This window comes from Tinamus guttatus, unplaced genomic scaffold, assembly GCF_059628265.1.
Source record: "Tinamus guttatus ecotype Peru unplaced genomic scaffold, ASM5962826v1 Tinamus_guttatus_pri_ptg000079l, whole genome shotgun sequence".
Lineage (NCBI taxonomy): Eukaryota > Metazoa > Chordata > Aves > Tinamiformes > Tinamidae > Tinamus > Tinamus guttatus.
The window spans coordinates 3211537-3228488 of record NW_028288613.1 but is presented as its reverse complement, the minus strand read 5'-3'; the positions used below and the strand labels follow the sequence as shown (position 1 = coordinate 3228488).

Sequence of the window (16952 nt, the reverse complement as noted above, 5' to 3'; positions counted from 1 at the left end):
CAGCTCTGTAGTTCGTGAACATGTTGCAAACTCTCCAAGTCATGAAGGCAGAAAGTAAAGATTGATGGAGACAAGAGGAAATACCCAGGGGCTCTCTGCAGGCGCACTGCCTGCCCAAAGGAAACTGGCTGCCTTTGAACGGGCTGAGACACAGACAAAGGAGGAACAATTTCTTCCATGTGTCAGTATTGCTATTATTAAAGTCTGGTAAAGTCCGTACTTGTTAGTCAAACACAGATGGAGTAACTTTTAGTTGGATTATCAAGCAGCATCCTATATTGTATACATAGGATATAACAGGTATTTCGTAGTCTCAGTGGAACAACACACAGAGAAAGTTTTTCCCCATCCTGAACACTCCTAGCAAAGACAAACCTTCCACCCACATGTCATAGGCACAAGCATTATTTGTATCCAGCAGATGCAGTTCACTGAGGGAAGTTAGGGTCCCCATGCCATGTCACCAACATGCTATATGACACATTCGGGCCTTCATCTCACGTGTCTCACATAAGAAAAACCTTTACAGTGAGGGAGGACAAACACTGGACAGGTTGTTCAAAGAGGTTGTGGGCCTCCATCACTGGAGATGTCAAACCCTGAGCAACCTGCCATAGCAGAGGAGTTGGACTAGGAGACCTGAAGATGCAGACGTACTTTCCAGCCTCAACCATTTTGTGATTCTGGAAACGTGCTATCTCCCTTAAAAAGAATCTGCTATTGTTCAGTGCTATCATGTGACTGTCTTTTTTCTTCCATGGAACACTTTTAAGATTAAAGAAATTTTTAACTTGAATGGTAAGTTCTAAACATTGAAATGTAATTAGATTTATGCCTTTGTGCTTTGCCAAACGCAGACAAAAATGTAACAAAATTACTATGTAGAGAGCAATAAATTAACTTCTTATCCAGATAAGTTTCATATTGTTGCAATATCCTTCTTATCTGATATAATACCAGTACAAATCATACCTCAGTCAGGGTAAACCGGTATGCAAGTGGTGCATAGGCAATAAACCCCTTATTGATAGGCTATTGTAAAAGAATAGCAAGAAATTTGTGTTATCCCTGTAGAACTGGCCATCTGTGAGTAAAATTCTCTATTTGATTAAGATATAGCCTCTGGGAACTCACAGATCTCAGGGCCTCACTGTCTACAAGCACCTAGGCTTTGTCCCCATGAGTTTACAATCTACGTACACAAGAGAAAAGTGGGGCGATTCAGTGACTTGATGTCCCCATCCATAGTGACATAGGAGTCAGCCCTCCTAGTTACCTGGCCTTTGCTCTATCTATCTCATGGGTCATGCTGATTCATAGAGTCCCCTCTACATTTAATAGACAAAAATACAGCCAATGTTCGATGGTTTTGTATGCCTGATAATGGAGCTAATGCCAAAGGAGTACTGATCTCCTAAATCGAGATCTAATATCCTGACAGTTCTTTGGTAATAATCGGTATTTATCAGTAGTACTTATTTCTGATTCATAGTGTGGCATGTCATTGAAATATTATAACCAAAACATGCAGGTCCTGCCATTAGGAGCTCACAGGCAAGCTGTGCAACCCTTTTATTTCCTCTACAGTGATAAAATATGCTCAGCATATTCTTTCCTCCTGATTCATATAAAATGAAGCTATTTGATGGATCCATCATGCTCTCCTAGGTATGTATAATAAATAAATGCAGAAGAGCTCAGTAAATACCCCCAGCTGCAGGGATTAGCAAGAAGGGAATCAATTATGCAAAGTATGTGGGCCTTTAGAGCTAGACATACATACCGAGACTCAAATTAGTCATCAAGAGAAAACTTCAGCTTTTCCATGGAATCTAGAAGGCTTACTCACTTGGTTAGAGATTGAAGCCGTTTTTTAGTTGCTACATTTCTTCTGTAAATAGAGAGAGTTTAGCCTTATCAATAAAACCCTTTTTTTGACTCAGGAAACTTGTACATAGCAAACTGTGAAGCATGGGACTAGGAATGCTTCATTCATTCAGGCCTACTGAATTACTGAAGATCACGTCAAACTTGCAGCTTTGATGTAGCTTCCCCACACTAATTGGAACGGTAATCCCACCCTTCCCAGCTCTGGATGAGAAGGGATGAGGCGGAGGGAGGCGTTTCGCAGGAACAAGCGCAGGGGAGATGGGGTGGGGGTTTTCTTTGGATTAACCTGCTTCGACTGATGCAGTGCAGACACACGTTCTGCTACCAGGCGTTCCCAGCAGGAAGGAGAAATGCTCCCTTCTCGCTACAGCCCGGCTTGTGGGCAGCACAGGGGCAGATGACACACTCGGAGGTGTCCCCCAGACACGAACGGGTAATTGCAATCAGATCAAGGGAAGCCCAGACGTGCGGACTACATGTTTTTCTACTCCTTGCTAACAGAGCAAGAACTATCTATCCAGCAGAGCCTGTGCATGATTCTGCTGATTCTCAAAGATATGTTAAACATTATTCTTCTGGTCTACCATTTCCTTCACAACGTGAATGCCACGCAGGGTTGATCTCCTCTACTGTCCATTCTGCTCCATCCACGAATTCAACCCTTCATATCCCAACACTTTTTCACTGAATCATGTATTTCTGCCTCTCTCCCTGTCACATCACATCTATCTATTGCTTCAGAGGAACTCTCGTTTCCTGACTGTCATCCCTAATCCCTGATTTGCACATGCAAATTTAATCCTTCCTTGTGCACCTTCTGCTTGGAGACCAAAGCCAGACTCCCGATCGCATAGGGGAAAATCACTCTTGTGCAGATCTTCTGAATCCAAGAGGAGCTACAGCTAGTTGAAAATTGAAGCACTGCTTCGGAAAAGCGTCTTGATAAACCCATAGCCCTGTGTGTGGCAGAGCAAGATAAATGGCTAAATTATGTGGTGACTGTGCTGCTCAGGCTTGCAGCACAGGAATGATTTGTGCAGCCAGGGCCTTGCAGGATTGATTGGAGCCGGGGGAGAGGCTGAGCATGTGAAGGAGGAATCACAGTGTCACCCTGAGTCACACACAGTGAGTGTGTGAAATTCCTCTCCACCACTGCCGTAAAACACCTACATCCTGAGCACCACTGGATTTTCCTTTGCTTTTCTTCTTGATATTCTTTCAGCTTTACTCTGTCTTTAGACACTCTACAGGCAAAGGCAGCTTTGTGCCCTGGACCAGTGACTCAACAGCTCATGCTGAGGGTGCATCAAGGACCTGCACAGCCAGCCCGGGTGCTTCGCTGGGGTTATTTGGCCCGAAGAGCCCCTGGTGTCTGATGACAGCCTTGAGACTTACACAGTGAATCCCCTTCGCTCTCAGCCTTTCAAAGCCTGTTTGAAGGAGAAAAGAAGCAGCTGGGTGGAAGGCGGGGGGCTCGCCACAATGTGCAAAACTCTGACATGGAGCACGGGGAGCACTGAGCACATGAAGCAGTGGTGGGAATAGCTCCTGTAAGACGAGCGTGCGTCAAGGTGGCAAGGGTTGCAAACGCAGGGAGAAAAAATCCCTCCTGGACATCCCCTTCTCACCCCTGTGCAGAGGCACTTACTGAGCCCCAGTCACTGTGCTGCAGGGTATCTTCTGCCTTCTTTTTGTACAAGGATGAAGGAATGGCTGCTTGGATGAGCAATCTGTCCCAATCCCTTGCGACATTTTACCACTCCCAGTTAAAACTCTTTTAAAGGAAAAGCAGAGAGAAAACAGTTCCCCCTCCTTCCTTTAATCCAAGCTTACTATTAACATCTAATTATGTACAATACATTGTCCCTCTGTTTGCTTTTGCCCAGCTGCTTGGTTTTGGTCTCGCAGGAGGTACTTGACCTCACATGGATAGGGGCTTTGATTAGGAAGAAATAAATGTTATTGAAGAGGGGAAAGTTTGGCTAGACGAGGAGACTTGCAGCACGTTGCTGTCTCTGCTGTGCCTGGAGTCACCTGCCCTGTAACTCCAGCAGAGATGCAGATCATTTGATGCTCTGGTTTCTTTACTTTTAAAAGTAAGGGAAAAGGGGTGGGGGAATCATTTTCTGACTGTGGGCCATGTTTGGAGACCTAAGACGGCAAAGTGCTGAAAGTATAGCCATATAACTGCTCCAGGATCCTACTAAAAGCTCCAGAATAATAGTGGAATATTTACATTTTTCCTATCGTTTTGAGCTATTGAGGAGGAAAGAGACCCCCTGTCCAAGCATAAAGCGAGCAGCAACTGTGACGGGGATGCATCAAGATATAGGGAATGTGCTGGAGCCAGTGCAGTTACATGGCTGTTTGCAAATTAGTGGCTAGATCAATTAAACGAGCGTGTGGGGTTTCTCCCGAGGAAAGTCTCGCCACAACCTCACGGGGAAGGGGAGGGACTGAGGAGAGGGGATGACATAATTGTGCTTGCGAGTCTCCGGCAGCGTGCTTGCCTTAATCCATTAATGGGGTTTTTATCTGCGATCATAAAAAGCAGGTTACAGTCAGCCTGGAAGGGAGTGAGGGCTGGAGGAGGGGAGGGCGAGAGCAGGAGCGAGGGAGAGCACGGGAGGCAGAGCGCACATCGCACTCGCTGCACAGCCTGCAAGCTCTGGGTTCCTAATTAGGGATTTCGGGAGAGACGGTTTTTTTTTCCAAGCAAGCTGCTCTCCTTCGGATGAACCGAGCGGAGCCAGTGGTTCAGCCCTGCTGATGTTTCCTGAGCCCTCCTCGCAGTTTGATGGGCATTCCCAGGGCTTTTGTGCACGGCTCCGAGAGCGTTGACGTGGAAAGGAGCAGCGAGGAGGGGGAGGCTGGAGACAAAAAAACGGCAGCTCTTCTAAAAATACGGCGGGCATGCGAGAGCGCGAGCGGGCTGGGGAGGAGGGCGAGGCGAGCGCGCCCCGCGCCGTGCTCGCCGGCCGCCGGCGCCGCGCACTTTTGGAGATGTCGCTCCCGTGAACCGGACGCACCATGAACATTTGGGAGGTGACCCTGGCTTTCGTGGTGGTGGTGCTCATGCTCGTGTCCCTGCTGTCCAACGTGCTGGTGCTGATCTGCTTCCTGTACAGCGCCGACATCCGCAAGCAGGTGCCGGGATTGTTCATCCTCAACCTCACGCTCTGCAACCTGTTGCTGACTGTCTCGAGCATGCCCCTGACCTTGGCTGGGATCATTTACGAGAGGCAACCGGGAGGCGATGAGGTTTGCCACGTGGTGGGCTTCTTGGAGACTTTTCTGACCACCAACTCCATGCTGAGCATGGCAGCTCTGAGCATTGACAGGTGGATTGCTGTGGTCTTCCCTCTCAGTTATCACTCCAAGATGAGGTACAGAGATGCTGCGCTCATACTGAGCTACACGTGGTTGCACTCAGTGTCATTCCCCATAGTGGCAGCTTCTCTATCCTGGGTGGGTTTCCATCACCTCTATGCCTCCTGCACCCTGTACAACAAGAGACCCGAGGAGAGGACACAGTTCATGATTTTCACGGGGGTCTTCCACACCCTCAGCTTCCTCCTCTCCCTCGTAGTGCTGTGTTTCACATATCTAAAAGTGCTGAAGGTGGCACGGTTCCACTGTAAACGGATTGACGTGATCACTATGCAGACCCTGGTGCTGCTTGTGGACATCCACCCCAGGTAAGGTGCCTGTGTGTTCAGCAGCTGCAAGTATTTGCTGTGGAGGAAGACGGGACTAGACTCGATGCTATGTTAAGTGCAACCTGATCTGTATCACAGCAGGGGATGGGGAGGGGGAGAGAGCAAATGTCTGTCTGCCAGTTTCTGTTCTGCATGTTTCTTTTCACTTTGTGCTCTTTTTTTCCTCTTGTATAAGCAACTCCACTTTGCTGTGCTTTGGAGCTTGCTTTAAGAGGGAGAGCAAGAAAGAGGCAGTTTTGGTTGGGCATGTCCTTCCCTTTGAGACAGCGATCAGATCAGCACCCTTCATCTCAGAAGTTGGATTTAGTATTTGATAGATTCATATTTTTGCCCCTGTCAATCCCAAATGAACCTGGGTCCTGTGGAGAGGCAGCGGTCAGAGACTTCACAAGTCCTTTAGCTCCAGGAGTTTGTGGGGAAGCCGGGATACCACATGCTCTTCCTCTGCCCAGCATTTCCCTTCTGGCTGCATGCTCAGTAAGTTTATCTTTCCCGAAGGAAGGATCCTGAGGAAATAACATTTGCAAAGCAGACAGGCTTGAATGCTGAAATCCAAATGCGAGAGTCTTAAATAGCAATGTTAATATGGCAAGCAAGGGATGTGTAAAGTTCATTTCAAATGAGAGCCCTTAAGCAAGCCTGTTGTGCCTGGATGCAGAAGGAAGAAAGTCTCCAGGGGCTGGGAGAATAACTGACTCGAAGGCAAACACCAAACAGGCACAAATGTAGATTGGACTGCTGTGCAAAATAGTCACATCGGAGATTAGGCATGAAATATAAATCTTGCATGACAAAGATCTGTCTAGATCTGTAAGGGAAGACTTGGCTGAAGGAGCAAGAGTGGGTGAGGCAGGTTTTCCTATGTTATTAGGAAACATGGGAGTATAACGGAGGAGCTGGGGGAGACAAGGTCTTGCTACGAAGAAGCCCAGGGGAGATGCGGACTGAGGAGCTGGGGAAGGCACCAGACTGCGCATGGTGCCTAACGGTGCCTGAGGCACCTTGCACACAGCCAGGAGCTGAGCTCACGGACCTGGACACTTGTTTCTATCCTCAAAACAGGGAGCTCATGTTTTTAGGATTCCTAACTCTGAGGCCAAGAAATATGCAGGGATCAGGGCCAAACAGCACCTTTCTGGGGGGATAGAGACATTTGCTCACACTTCTCCAGCTAGGTTGTTTGATTTGTATTTTGACCAAGAATGTGGAGCAGAACTTGGGGTGAGTTTTGTCACTACCCTTGAGAAATCCATGTATAAATCTTCCCTTATCCACATAGTGATCCCGAGAAAAAAACACCCTTCCCCATTATGTGCTGTCTGGGTGCAGAGTTGTATCTTGATCAGTCTTAGTGTCAGTTCCTGAACGTACACACAAGGATACAATAGTTACTCCCAAGGATAGCCATAGAACTACTGGGTCTACTTACAATATCATGCTTTAAGTATGACTGGATTGGGCCAAAAAGCTTAGAAAAATCAATGGATTTTTTTCTAGTCTAGGTTAACTTCAGGGTGTTCCTACACTTGTAAGCATCTCAATGAAGGGTTGATTCAAAGAGCTGTGAGCATTATTCATGATGATTTTTTATCTCTTGTATCACTTTTTCCCATGCTTTCCTCTAAAAAAAGAGAGATTTATGTCTCTTTTTTAGCCAGCAATGGTGGCTGATCCCGAACTGTGGTGCTGTTGCCTTATCAAGTGACACAAACATCCAAGTGAAGCAATTAGACCCTGAATTATTTTGTAGACTGTGACAGGCTTAACAGAGGCTGCAGGGCCTCTGATGGTAATCAGTTGCTGAAGACCTGGCCCAACAGAGGCATAATTTGAAATATATAAATGGTGTTAGTGAATTAGCTTTTGTATTACAGCCTAAAAATTAGGCTGAGATAGCCAAAAAAACCTAGAGGTGTTAGATTCCCAAATCTATTATTTCCAGTGAGAGACAGATAAATCAGTGCATGGCCTGTATTCTCTGACATAGGTCATATTTACTAAGGAACAGTGAAGATGGACTGTGTTAGATAACATTTTCTCAAGGGCAGCTTTCCATTAGTCAGAGTCCCTTTCAGACAAATTTCCTTGCTCTGTGTATTTGGATTTGGGTGAGCAGGATGTTCTCACAACAGATTCCTCTCTGCTCCTGAACAGTCTGTGCTTCAGCCTCTCTCTCCAGGTCATTTTTCTCATACAGCCATAGTACAGCCTTCCTTTTCCCCTTCTCTGCCCAAATTCTCCATATCACATCTGTCCCCCATTTCTCTTCACCTGTCCCATTAGTCCACCCCTATAATTCATGTATTAACATATTATTGTACTATTAATGTATAATGCAATATATTCATTTCCTTCTCCACCAATTTACTCTGTCTTTTGTCCGTTGTACAAGCTTAAGGCAATGGGAGAATGAAGCAAAAAGGTCCTTTCCCATTTAGAAGTTACTCATGTGCCTTGCAGAACCTGTGCTACACAACAAGCAGGGCATACATAGCTGCAGACATGCACATTGGCATTTATTCTGGTGTCTAATAGCCTAGTCAGGAATGACCAGAAGGAGGAGTGTGAAAGAACAATGTTCTCCACCTTAGATTACCCCTTTTTTTTTTTTTTTTTTTTTTTTTTTTTTTTTGCACGCTCTAGTTTCAGCCCTGAGAAATGCGTATGGACACTTTTCTGCTTCCTGTGACTCAGTATCCGCCCACGAGGCAGTTTAGCAATAGGAATTATGACAGATGGCTTTATTACCTGTGGCTTGGAAAGCCACAAGTGATCTTCTGAAGATCATTCAAAATGAGTACAAAGAAAACCTCCAAAATCCCACACAAAATCGTGTGAATGTTTAGGGCAACTTGTCCTTTCAAGTTAGCTTCGGTATTTTTACTGGGTACTGTTTTCTTCTTAGCTTTGTTCCTAACACCAACTTATCTTGGTTATTGTGAGAGGTTTGTGCAAGAATTCACTTATATTAACACATATATTTCTCAACCCAAATTATCTATACTGTCTTTCTGGTGCATCCAGCTTTACAGATCTTAAGGACCGGTATCTCATAAACTTTATTTAAAATACCAGGCTTTCAAAGGAATATAGCACAGATTTCCCAAGATATTCAAATCTTTAAATCAAAGCTTAGTCAATAATCCAGTTCTATTACTAGTGTCTCTACTGGACTTGTGTATGTGTTCTTATCTATGCACATGTATCTCTATGAAAACAAAATACCTTGCTGTGTGCATGTCTCTATATGAAAGGATGAGATAAAATACCTTAGTTCCTAATGGGGTATTTATTGGCTACATCTGGAAAAGATAAACAAAAGAAATTGGTTAAAAACCTCAAAACTTCCCAAGTGTTGCATGAGCCCCAGAAGTCCTAGACAACTTTGTACAGGCTAAATACAGCATGGAAAAATATAAGCAGTGAAACTGTTAGAGGTGAAAAACAAGCAAACAAAAAACCTCCCTACCCGGACCTACTTTGGAGATTTCTTTTCCTATCCTGCCAGGTACTGTCTGAGATATCAGAAGTCCAGTAATCGAGGTCATAAGTGAAACTGTAGAACCTCTAAAATCATCTCTGTATCTAAAAATATTTAAAGTTCTCCATCTGCTGCAGGGTTGAAAGCACATCTTAGGTTACCTGGAATAGGTGAAAGCTTTTTTCCTTCTCAGACTGAGAAATCTAACTGAAAATCACTGAGACGTAGAATATGTAACATTTCTAGGTACCTTTTCCTGTCTATTTAGATGTATTCTTTAAGAGTGAGGTGATTTGTTGTTTGAAAAAAGACAAACTTTTTCCACTACCTCTTGTTCATTTTTGCCACTCTGGTAGCTCTTTGGGAGACTCGTAAACTAAGACCATGTATGAACTGAATCAAAGAATAACTCGAACCCCATGAGCAAAATGGCCAAATTGCAAGGGGTTTCATGGCGCAAATATGAGGACTTGGCTGAGGAAGGAACCGTGACCCAGTTCCTCCTTGCAAAAGACTCTCCTCCTTGCAAAACCCCCAGCCTGGAGCCCTCTGAGACCCACAGCAGCCACGGGAAGATTCTAGGCGGACAGCACTTAATATATCGTTCCTGTTAGGTTATTATTGTGTTTTATTTCTTATCTCTCTGGGAAGTTTCTCCTGAATTACTGTTTCTAGAGGAGTACCCTGCCCCACCTTGGGTATTTTCCAAACCTCTTTGAACATCATGAGGGAAGCCTTGTCCTGCAAATATAGCCTCAATTAAATCAGTAAAGAGCTACAGCTACTTGGCCCCAGGCTGAATTCCACCAATTTCACTACATAAGAATAGATATAATGAGTGTGCACATATAAATACATCTATTTCTCAGTAACTGCTTTTCAAGGGTAAGGTGATCGTATAATGCATTAAGAGGGAGTGTTGTCCCACATAAATGCAGTGCAGCTGGTATTATCCATTACGATGTACATATACATATATATATATATATATACATATATATATATATATATATATACACGTATATATATGTGTGTATATATATATATATACACACACATATATATATATGTATATGTAATTATGATATATATATATGTATATGTAATTATGATAATATTTATCCATTATGACTATGTTTACTGGACAGCTTACTCCATAAGGAAAGCCATTAAACTTTGCTACGTAATGCTGTGGTTCATGTTCTTTTTCTGCCCTGACTGTCACACAGCGTAAGAGAGCGTTGTCTGGAGGAGCAGAAGAGACGGAGGCAGCGAGCAACAAAGAAAATAAGTACCTTTATTGGGACTTTTATACTGTGCTTTGCACCTTACGTCATCACAAGGTAAGTGTGGACCTACCTGCTGAAGCAAACACTAACCTGGGAGAAGAGGGCACTAGGAGCCAGAAACAGAAAGCTAATCCTCAGGTCTACTGTCAAAATATTGTTCATCTTCTTCCACTCCTATAACAGAGAATTCATTTATTGAGCTCAGAGAATTATCTATGTCTCATGGTACTTATCCCATACAGTCTTGATGCAGTCTTTGGGCAAAGTTTTGTTCAGTCAGCGAAATGCACATTGTCGGTCATCATAATTGGAGGGTGAACAAAAAATTGGTCCACAAAGACCAAAGAATCTAATTTCTAGTCCTTTTTTTTTTTTTTTTTTCTTTTTTTTTTTTTTGGATCAGATAGTCAACTGCCTCCCTGAATGAGGTGGATAACCTCAAGAGTATGGCAGTAGTTTGAACAAATCAGATGATAATAATTCCATCAAACAAGATCAGACTGAGGTGAGTATATGACCCACAGGCTGAAAGGGGAGGTTGTCTGGCTGGATAGAGCTCTTAGCCATAAACAGAATATCAAAGCTCTTCTGGTTTACAGCTAAAAAAATTCTTGTGATTTACGGCCCAATGTCTTCATCTGTCTTGAGCTTATCTCGAGCTTATCTTTGAAAATGGTTCCTGTGGGAAACACAAAATTGCTCCTATGAGACAAAAGTATTAAAAAGTGAGTATATCCAGATAACTGTTATCAAGTTATTGCAAGGAAACCTGTAACTAGCATGCATTATTAAAAGGCTATAGAAAAAATATTTTAAAAAAGGAAAAAAGAAAGAAAGAAATGCTGCTGTTTTATACAGAACAGAAAAAGAAAAGATGTATTTTTAAAGTACTGCCTACTCCAGTTTTATCAGACAGAAATTATTTGGGGATGACTTCAGCCCAACTCAGATCTGTCATAAAAATGAATCATTGGAGAGATAATTAGCTGAATTTAGTCTCAGTGTAAGGGGTCATATAGCAAAAAAACAGATTTTTCTAATTTAGTATAACATTCTGAATTTCCCACTAAATAATTTATATAAACATCTTGTAGTCTCTTGTTACAAATGGAAACCTGCATGCAACATTAATTTTATGTTCAAGAAAATAATAACTAATTAATTTATGCTGTTTATTTGTAACAGAATGTTGCAAACACATTTGTAACAGTGTTTCCATATTTATCTTCCCTTCAGCTTAATAACTGCAATAAAACTCCCCACACACTCTAACCAGGTATGACACGTTGTATAAGCGAGGTCGTCTAGCTTTCGTCTCAGACTATAACATAGTATTTGGTTGCAAATGGTTAAATTTCACATTGTGTTGGGTGGCTGAACTTAACACGAATCATCGCGGTCCTAGTCATAATAGCCAGAGGCTCCGTCCTGAGCCACTGCCTGCACTAGTTGGGCTGCCAGGCTATTTTGGGGCTTCTCTATAGTCATCTCAGGCCAAGAGCGATGCACCACCTCCACACTTGTCTTTCTTTGCTCTCTAGCACCCTCATTTGCGCCTGTACAGCAGATACAAGGCTTGATACCATCCCCAGCTAATGAGCTGCTTAAGCCCTCGTTTAATCCCCAGCTTTGCCATTCCTCCTCCAGCAGCAGGCCCTAATCTTCTGGGAATGTGCTGAGCCATCCCTGGGCTCTTTGCTCTTTATACAGCTCTTCGAGGTTGTGTTTGGAAGTTTTAAGTTGCAGAAGAGGGGTTAGAAAGTCCTGGTCCTTCTCCTTTTAGTTTGCATAAGTATCACTTAAGTATTCATCCAATAGGGAACAGCTCTAATAGAAGAAAGATCCCCCACAGACAATCTGCTCTGATCCTGATCCGAGAAGGGCATTCCCCTAGGATAACAGAGACTATGGTTAAAGCTCACATAAGACAGATCTCAGCTTTGAACCTCTCTCTTCAGTCTGTCATGGATTAATAGCTTGATGGAAAGTGGCTATGAGTAGAGTCAAAACATATTGTTGTGAGTTGGCAAAGGTGCTTGTCCAAGCAGGGGTAGAGCGGTAGGCAGCAAAAGCTGCCACTTTCCCAGCCTTTTCCAATAGGTCTGAAGGGATCTCTGCACAGTGAGCTGCAGGGAATTCCTCTCTTGGCTCCTTCAATTCCCCCTCAGAAAATCCCTGGCTCTACAACCCACAGAGGAGCATCCCAGGCTCGGCATCTTATACCTGAAATATTGTGCTTCCCTATGCCTGCATTGGAGAGGGCTTGCACATAGGAGCAAGTGTGGAGGTCCAGGGGATTATTAGGGTTTTGAGATCAACTATATAAAAAATATTATTTTCTGGACTAGGTCTAGAGAGGCGTCGCTTTCCAGGGCAATAATTAGAAGACAAGCAGTGAAGTGAACCTCTCTAACCAGCAATACCCTAAAATTAATCACAGATCTAAGCACTCTGGGAAATGAGGCCTCCAAGTGGGAAATTGCAAGGCTTATTTAATAACATGTTTCTTCTTCCACACTAAAAACAAATAGTTCTCTCCAGCAGTTCTCTGAGTTAGTGAGAGGGTCCTGCATATAAGACCAGTCAGATAACTTCTCCTCTGGTAAACCAAAGTTTCTTTCAGATTACATTACAGTAAGATTAGATTGGCTACTCCTTTTAACAGGAAAAAAATTCTTTTAATTAGTTCATTGACTGATCTATATGGTATATAGTCATATGCTCTGATTCTGCTTGTTTTAGTTTTCCTGCAGATGACAGTATTATTTTATAAGTATTATATTATATATTCCTAGACATAGACAGCTTCTTGGTTTGTAGCAGTGCTGTTAGTATACATCTGTCTTCTTTTGATATGTTTATCATTATGCAATTAAATAACATTAATCAAAACCTATTTTACCCGAAGAACTTTTTCATTAAAAATAAAATACCGATTTAAAATATTTATTTCCAACTGCAGGCATTTTGCACCAAAATGCAGAATTTTGCTTATGTAAGTTCATAATTGCTGTCAATGTGACAGAAAATTTGTCTTTAATTAAAAAACCTGAGGTTATATCAGAAAGAAGTTCATAGTCCCAAGCCCTCAGGGAAAAGAGGAGGATGGTGGAAGTGGCAGAAGATTTAAATTCTCTTGCATTCTCCTTGGGGGATGCTGGATAAACAAACCATGCTTTTAAGCAGGTTGACTGCCCTTCGCACACAGATCCTGCTTGGATCTGGACAAGCAAGCTCAGCATTCCCCTGTGAGTTTTGCTCTTGCCTGCTCGTGCATATAAATGCATGATTTCCCTGTACAATTTTAGTTTGACAGATTGGAAGCTTGTGGCTTTCTAACCCCTGTGAAAAGGCTCAGCTCATGTGAGGTTGGGATATTTTCTCCTGCATGAGAAGTCTAGTGGCAAAGGCTGCCCAGTGATGCTCTCTGCCATCGTTTCTCTGTGCTGACAGGTAGTTCCTGCAGCTCTGGAGAATTGCAATTCTTAAAAGCAAAAGTCTGCAAGATTTGTAGGTCTCCTTATAGGAGCTCATAGCTTGCACTGCTTCCTTACAGTATCTGGCCAACTGCAATATATGCATCCCTTAAGAAGCAAAACTAACAATAAGTCAGCTAGCAATCACTGGGATGTCTTTTTTTTTTTAATTAGTGAAACAATTATTAAAAAGGGGCTCTGTCACCAGCAAGATGTCCTAAAAAATACAGTCTCCTGAGTGAGAATATAGTAAAATGAACATCAAATCAAAATATAAAACTTACGTGTAACTTACTGGTATAATTAATAAAACAGGAACCACTAAGGTTAAATTCTGATAAAATCATAATTAAACACAAACAGAAGCACTTGGAATTTAAATTGAAAGACTGGATCCAAATTCTTGGAGAAAGGGATGAATTTCTTCTTATGAGAGTAAGATCACCTGCCAGTTCCAAAATGCAGTGCTGTTTTCTTTCACTGCTGAAGCTTAAGACATTTTAGCCTGCCTGAGACTCTCAGGTCTAGCCAGAATTTTCTTCATAACTCAGTAAAATTCTCAAGTTCTAGGAATGTATACAACAGATATGTTGCCATTAAACTTGTCTTTGAGTTGCTCCTCTACATTTTCAGTAAATATTTTTCTAAAATTACTAACTATGCAAGTATATAAAGAGCTTTCAGCATCTATTATCTGCAAAAAATGATCAAGGTAACACACTCATTTGTTTACCTAAGGTGCAATGAAGTAATTGGCACCATTGCCCTAGAAAATGATAAGTCCCTAAAATATTAACAAAGTTTCACAGCAAAACAGCTTATAGTTTTGAAGTAAAAAGGCATTTGAAGATCAGATGGGAGAAGAGTGACTTATGAAAGCAAGGAACAGAGTTATGTAGCTTAGCCAGAGAATTAAATTTACAGGTAGCACTGAAACATTAATGTTCCTTCCCCGAAAATGTCTTCTTTTTCACTGAAAGTCGAAAAGATGCCCCACTACCCCAAACCTACCCACCAACCCCTCACCCCACCTCCCCCCCCCATAAAGATCATCACCCTCTTTCCAAGTCAATAAGTCTTATGTGCCTTGAAGGACTGAATCAAATTCTTTGTACAATAAGTGGAATTGGTAATTATATGGCTCGGTGTTTGTGTACATTTCTGTGCTTAGCTACAAGTGTAATTTACTATCAAAAACAATACAGAAGCATCATAAAACATGTAAGGAGTCTTAAGGAAATAGTATTAAAAAATATTTTACCATTCTGTTGATAAAAATAAAGGTTTTTAAAAGGATCATCCAGTCTAAGCTTCCAGGCCTTTTTTTTTTTTTTTTTTTTCCCAAACTATCTGACAGAGACAGAGACTCAAGTTGCTCCTAGTGCATAAAAAGCATCCACTGATTTTAAGTAAACTTAAATCAAATTCACATCTGTAAAGCATTCAGCAAAAGTAAGTCAATGAGATGAAATTCAACAGGATGAAATTTCACAAAGCAAAGAAGGTGACACCAAATATGTGAGCTGGGGAATAAGAAGTTAGAAAGAAGCATGGCTGATGGTAGATCACAAAGTAAATTTGAGTCAGAAGATACTTTCTAAATAGCCTCCTCTCAGTTAGATCATATTATCGCAGGTTCTATAAACTACCTTTTATTAAATGAGAGAGAATATGCCAGATGAGACCGCACCATCTTGAATAGAAGATAATTAGGTCTGAATTTGGTTCCTACTTTTAAGATGTCAGACATGCCCTTCAAGGACAGGGTGAGGGAACAGCACTTGTTTAGCGCCATGGTTGAGGATGTGTTCTGCAGGAAATTATTTTACGAGTAGATGCTATATCAAGTTTTTTCATGAAGAGTAAATTTTCTGGAAATTGTGGAACTGCTTACCTTAGAGCATTCACAATCCCATAAAAAATACCCACTAAAGAGGAAGAAAAGTCAGGACTTAGTTACACTACTCTAGATAAATTGGTGTCACTTCATCAAAGATCCATGGCCTGAGTGAGCCAGAAGAATTCAAAACCAGCTCTACAACAAAGATATTTGGACTCAGAGGTTTTAGACTCCCAAAGGTGTATTCTAGTAACAAATAAATAGGCTTTTTGAAGTAAAACTGCCTCATACTTCCTGATGGAGCTGTTCCTTTTTGCACACAATTCTTCCGCAGTTTCCAAGAGAAAGATCACAAAGGTCTTTTAGGAGACAGCACACCCAGAGTCTGCTCCTGGGCTCCATAAATGCACAGCTAAATATACTGAATCAAGGATATCTTAGAGTTTGGAGGTTAAGATCTTCCGATAGGAGATGTGTCATCCCATTCTTGCGAAGCAAACTGCCAACTTACATATGCAGTCACAAACATCTATAAGGAGAACGTTACATTCCCATTTTCAAGATTCTTTGCTATGTTTTCTTGCAAGTCTCCTAAAATAAGTTAGGGCTTTCTTTCCCTGGAGAGGCGAATCCGTGAGAGGACACGAGAGTTGCATTTGCAGTCGTGCTGTTACTCCATGTCTTTCTTCCTAACACTTTCTCTTTCTTCCATCCTTTCTTCACAGACTCATTGAGTTATCCTCCGTGGTCCCCATCAGCTCCCACTGGGGAATCATTTCCAAGTGTTTAGCTTACAGCAAGGTCGTGTCAGACCCTTTTGTGTACTCCTTGCTCCGACACCAGTACAAGAAGACGTGGAAGGACATCATAAACAGGATCCTCAAGCGAAGCACCATCAACACCTCTGCCCTGGCGAGCGAGCCCCCAAACCGCAACATCCTGCAGCTGAACGAATGACGAGGCCGGTATGGGATCGTGCGGGAATGTAAATGGATATATGGGTGAAACAAGTGTCCCTGGCCCATCCCCAGCTCTGCTCAGCTGGCGGGGCTTCGGAGATGGGCTCCGAGGAGGACCGATGCCCAGGCTGCCTCCTCCAGCAGCTGCCCCGTGCATCCTTCCTCTGCTCCGTGCTCCCGTGGGCTTTGCCTGCACTGGTGTCCCATTGATCCCGGCAGCAGCCACACATATGCAGGGGGGAAGGACGTTCCGTAGCCAAAGGACTCGGGAAAGTCCTGGGAACAGAAAGGTGCCACC

The 16952-nt window shown here is 42.7% G+C and overlaps 1 protein-coding gene across 1 annotated transcript; it reads left to right on the top strand.

Moving 5' to 3' along the window:
* The first annotated feature begins 4828 nt into the window (after positions 1 to 4828).
* Positions 4829 to 16652, top strand: GPR26 (G protein-coupled receptor 26). The gene is made up of 3 exons (XM_010223484.2): positions 4829 to 5588; positions 10320 to 10433; positions 16421 to 16652. Exons 1-3 carry the CDS (start codon positions 4921 to 4923, stop codon positions 16650 to 16652), a joined length of 1014 nt encoding a protein of 337 aa, XP_010221786.2. The 5' UTR covers positions 4829 to 4920.
* Positions 16653 to 16952: the final 300 nt, after the last annotated feature.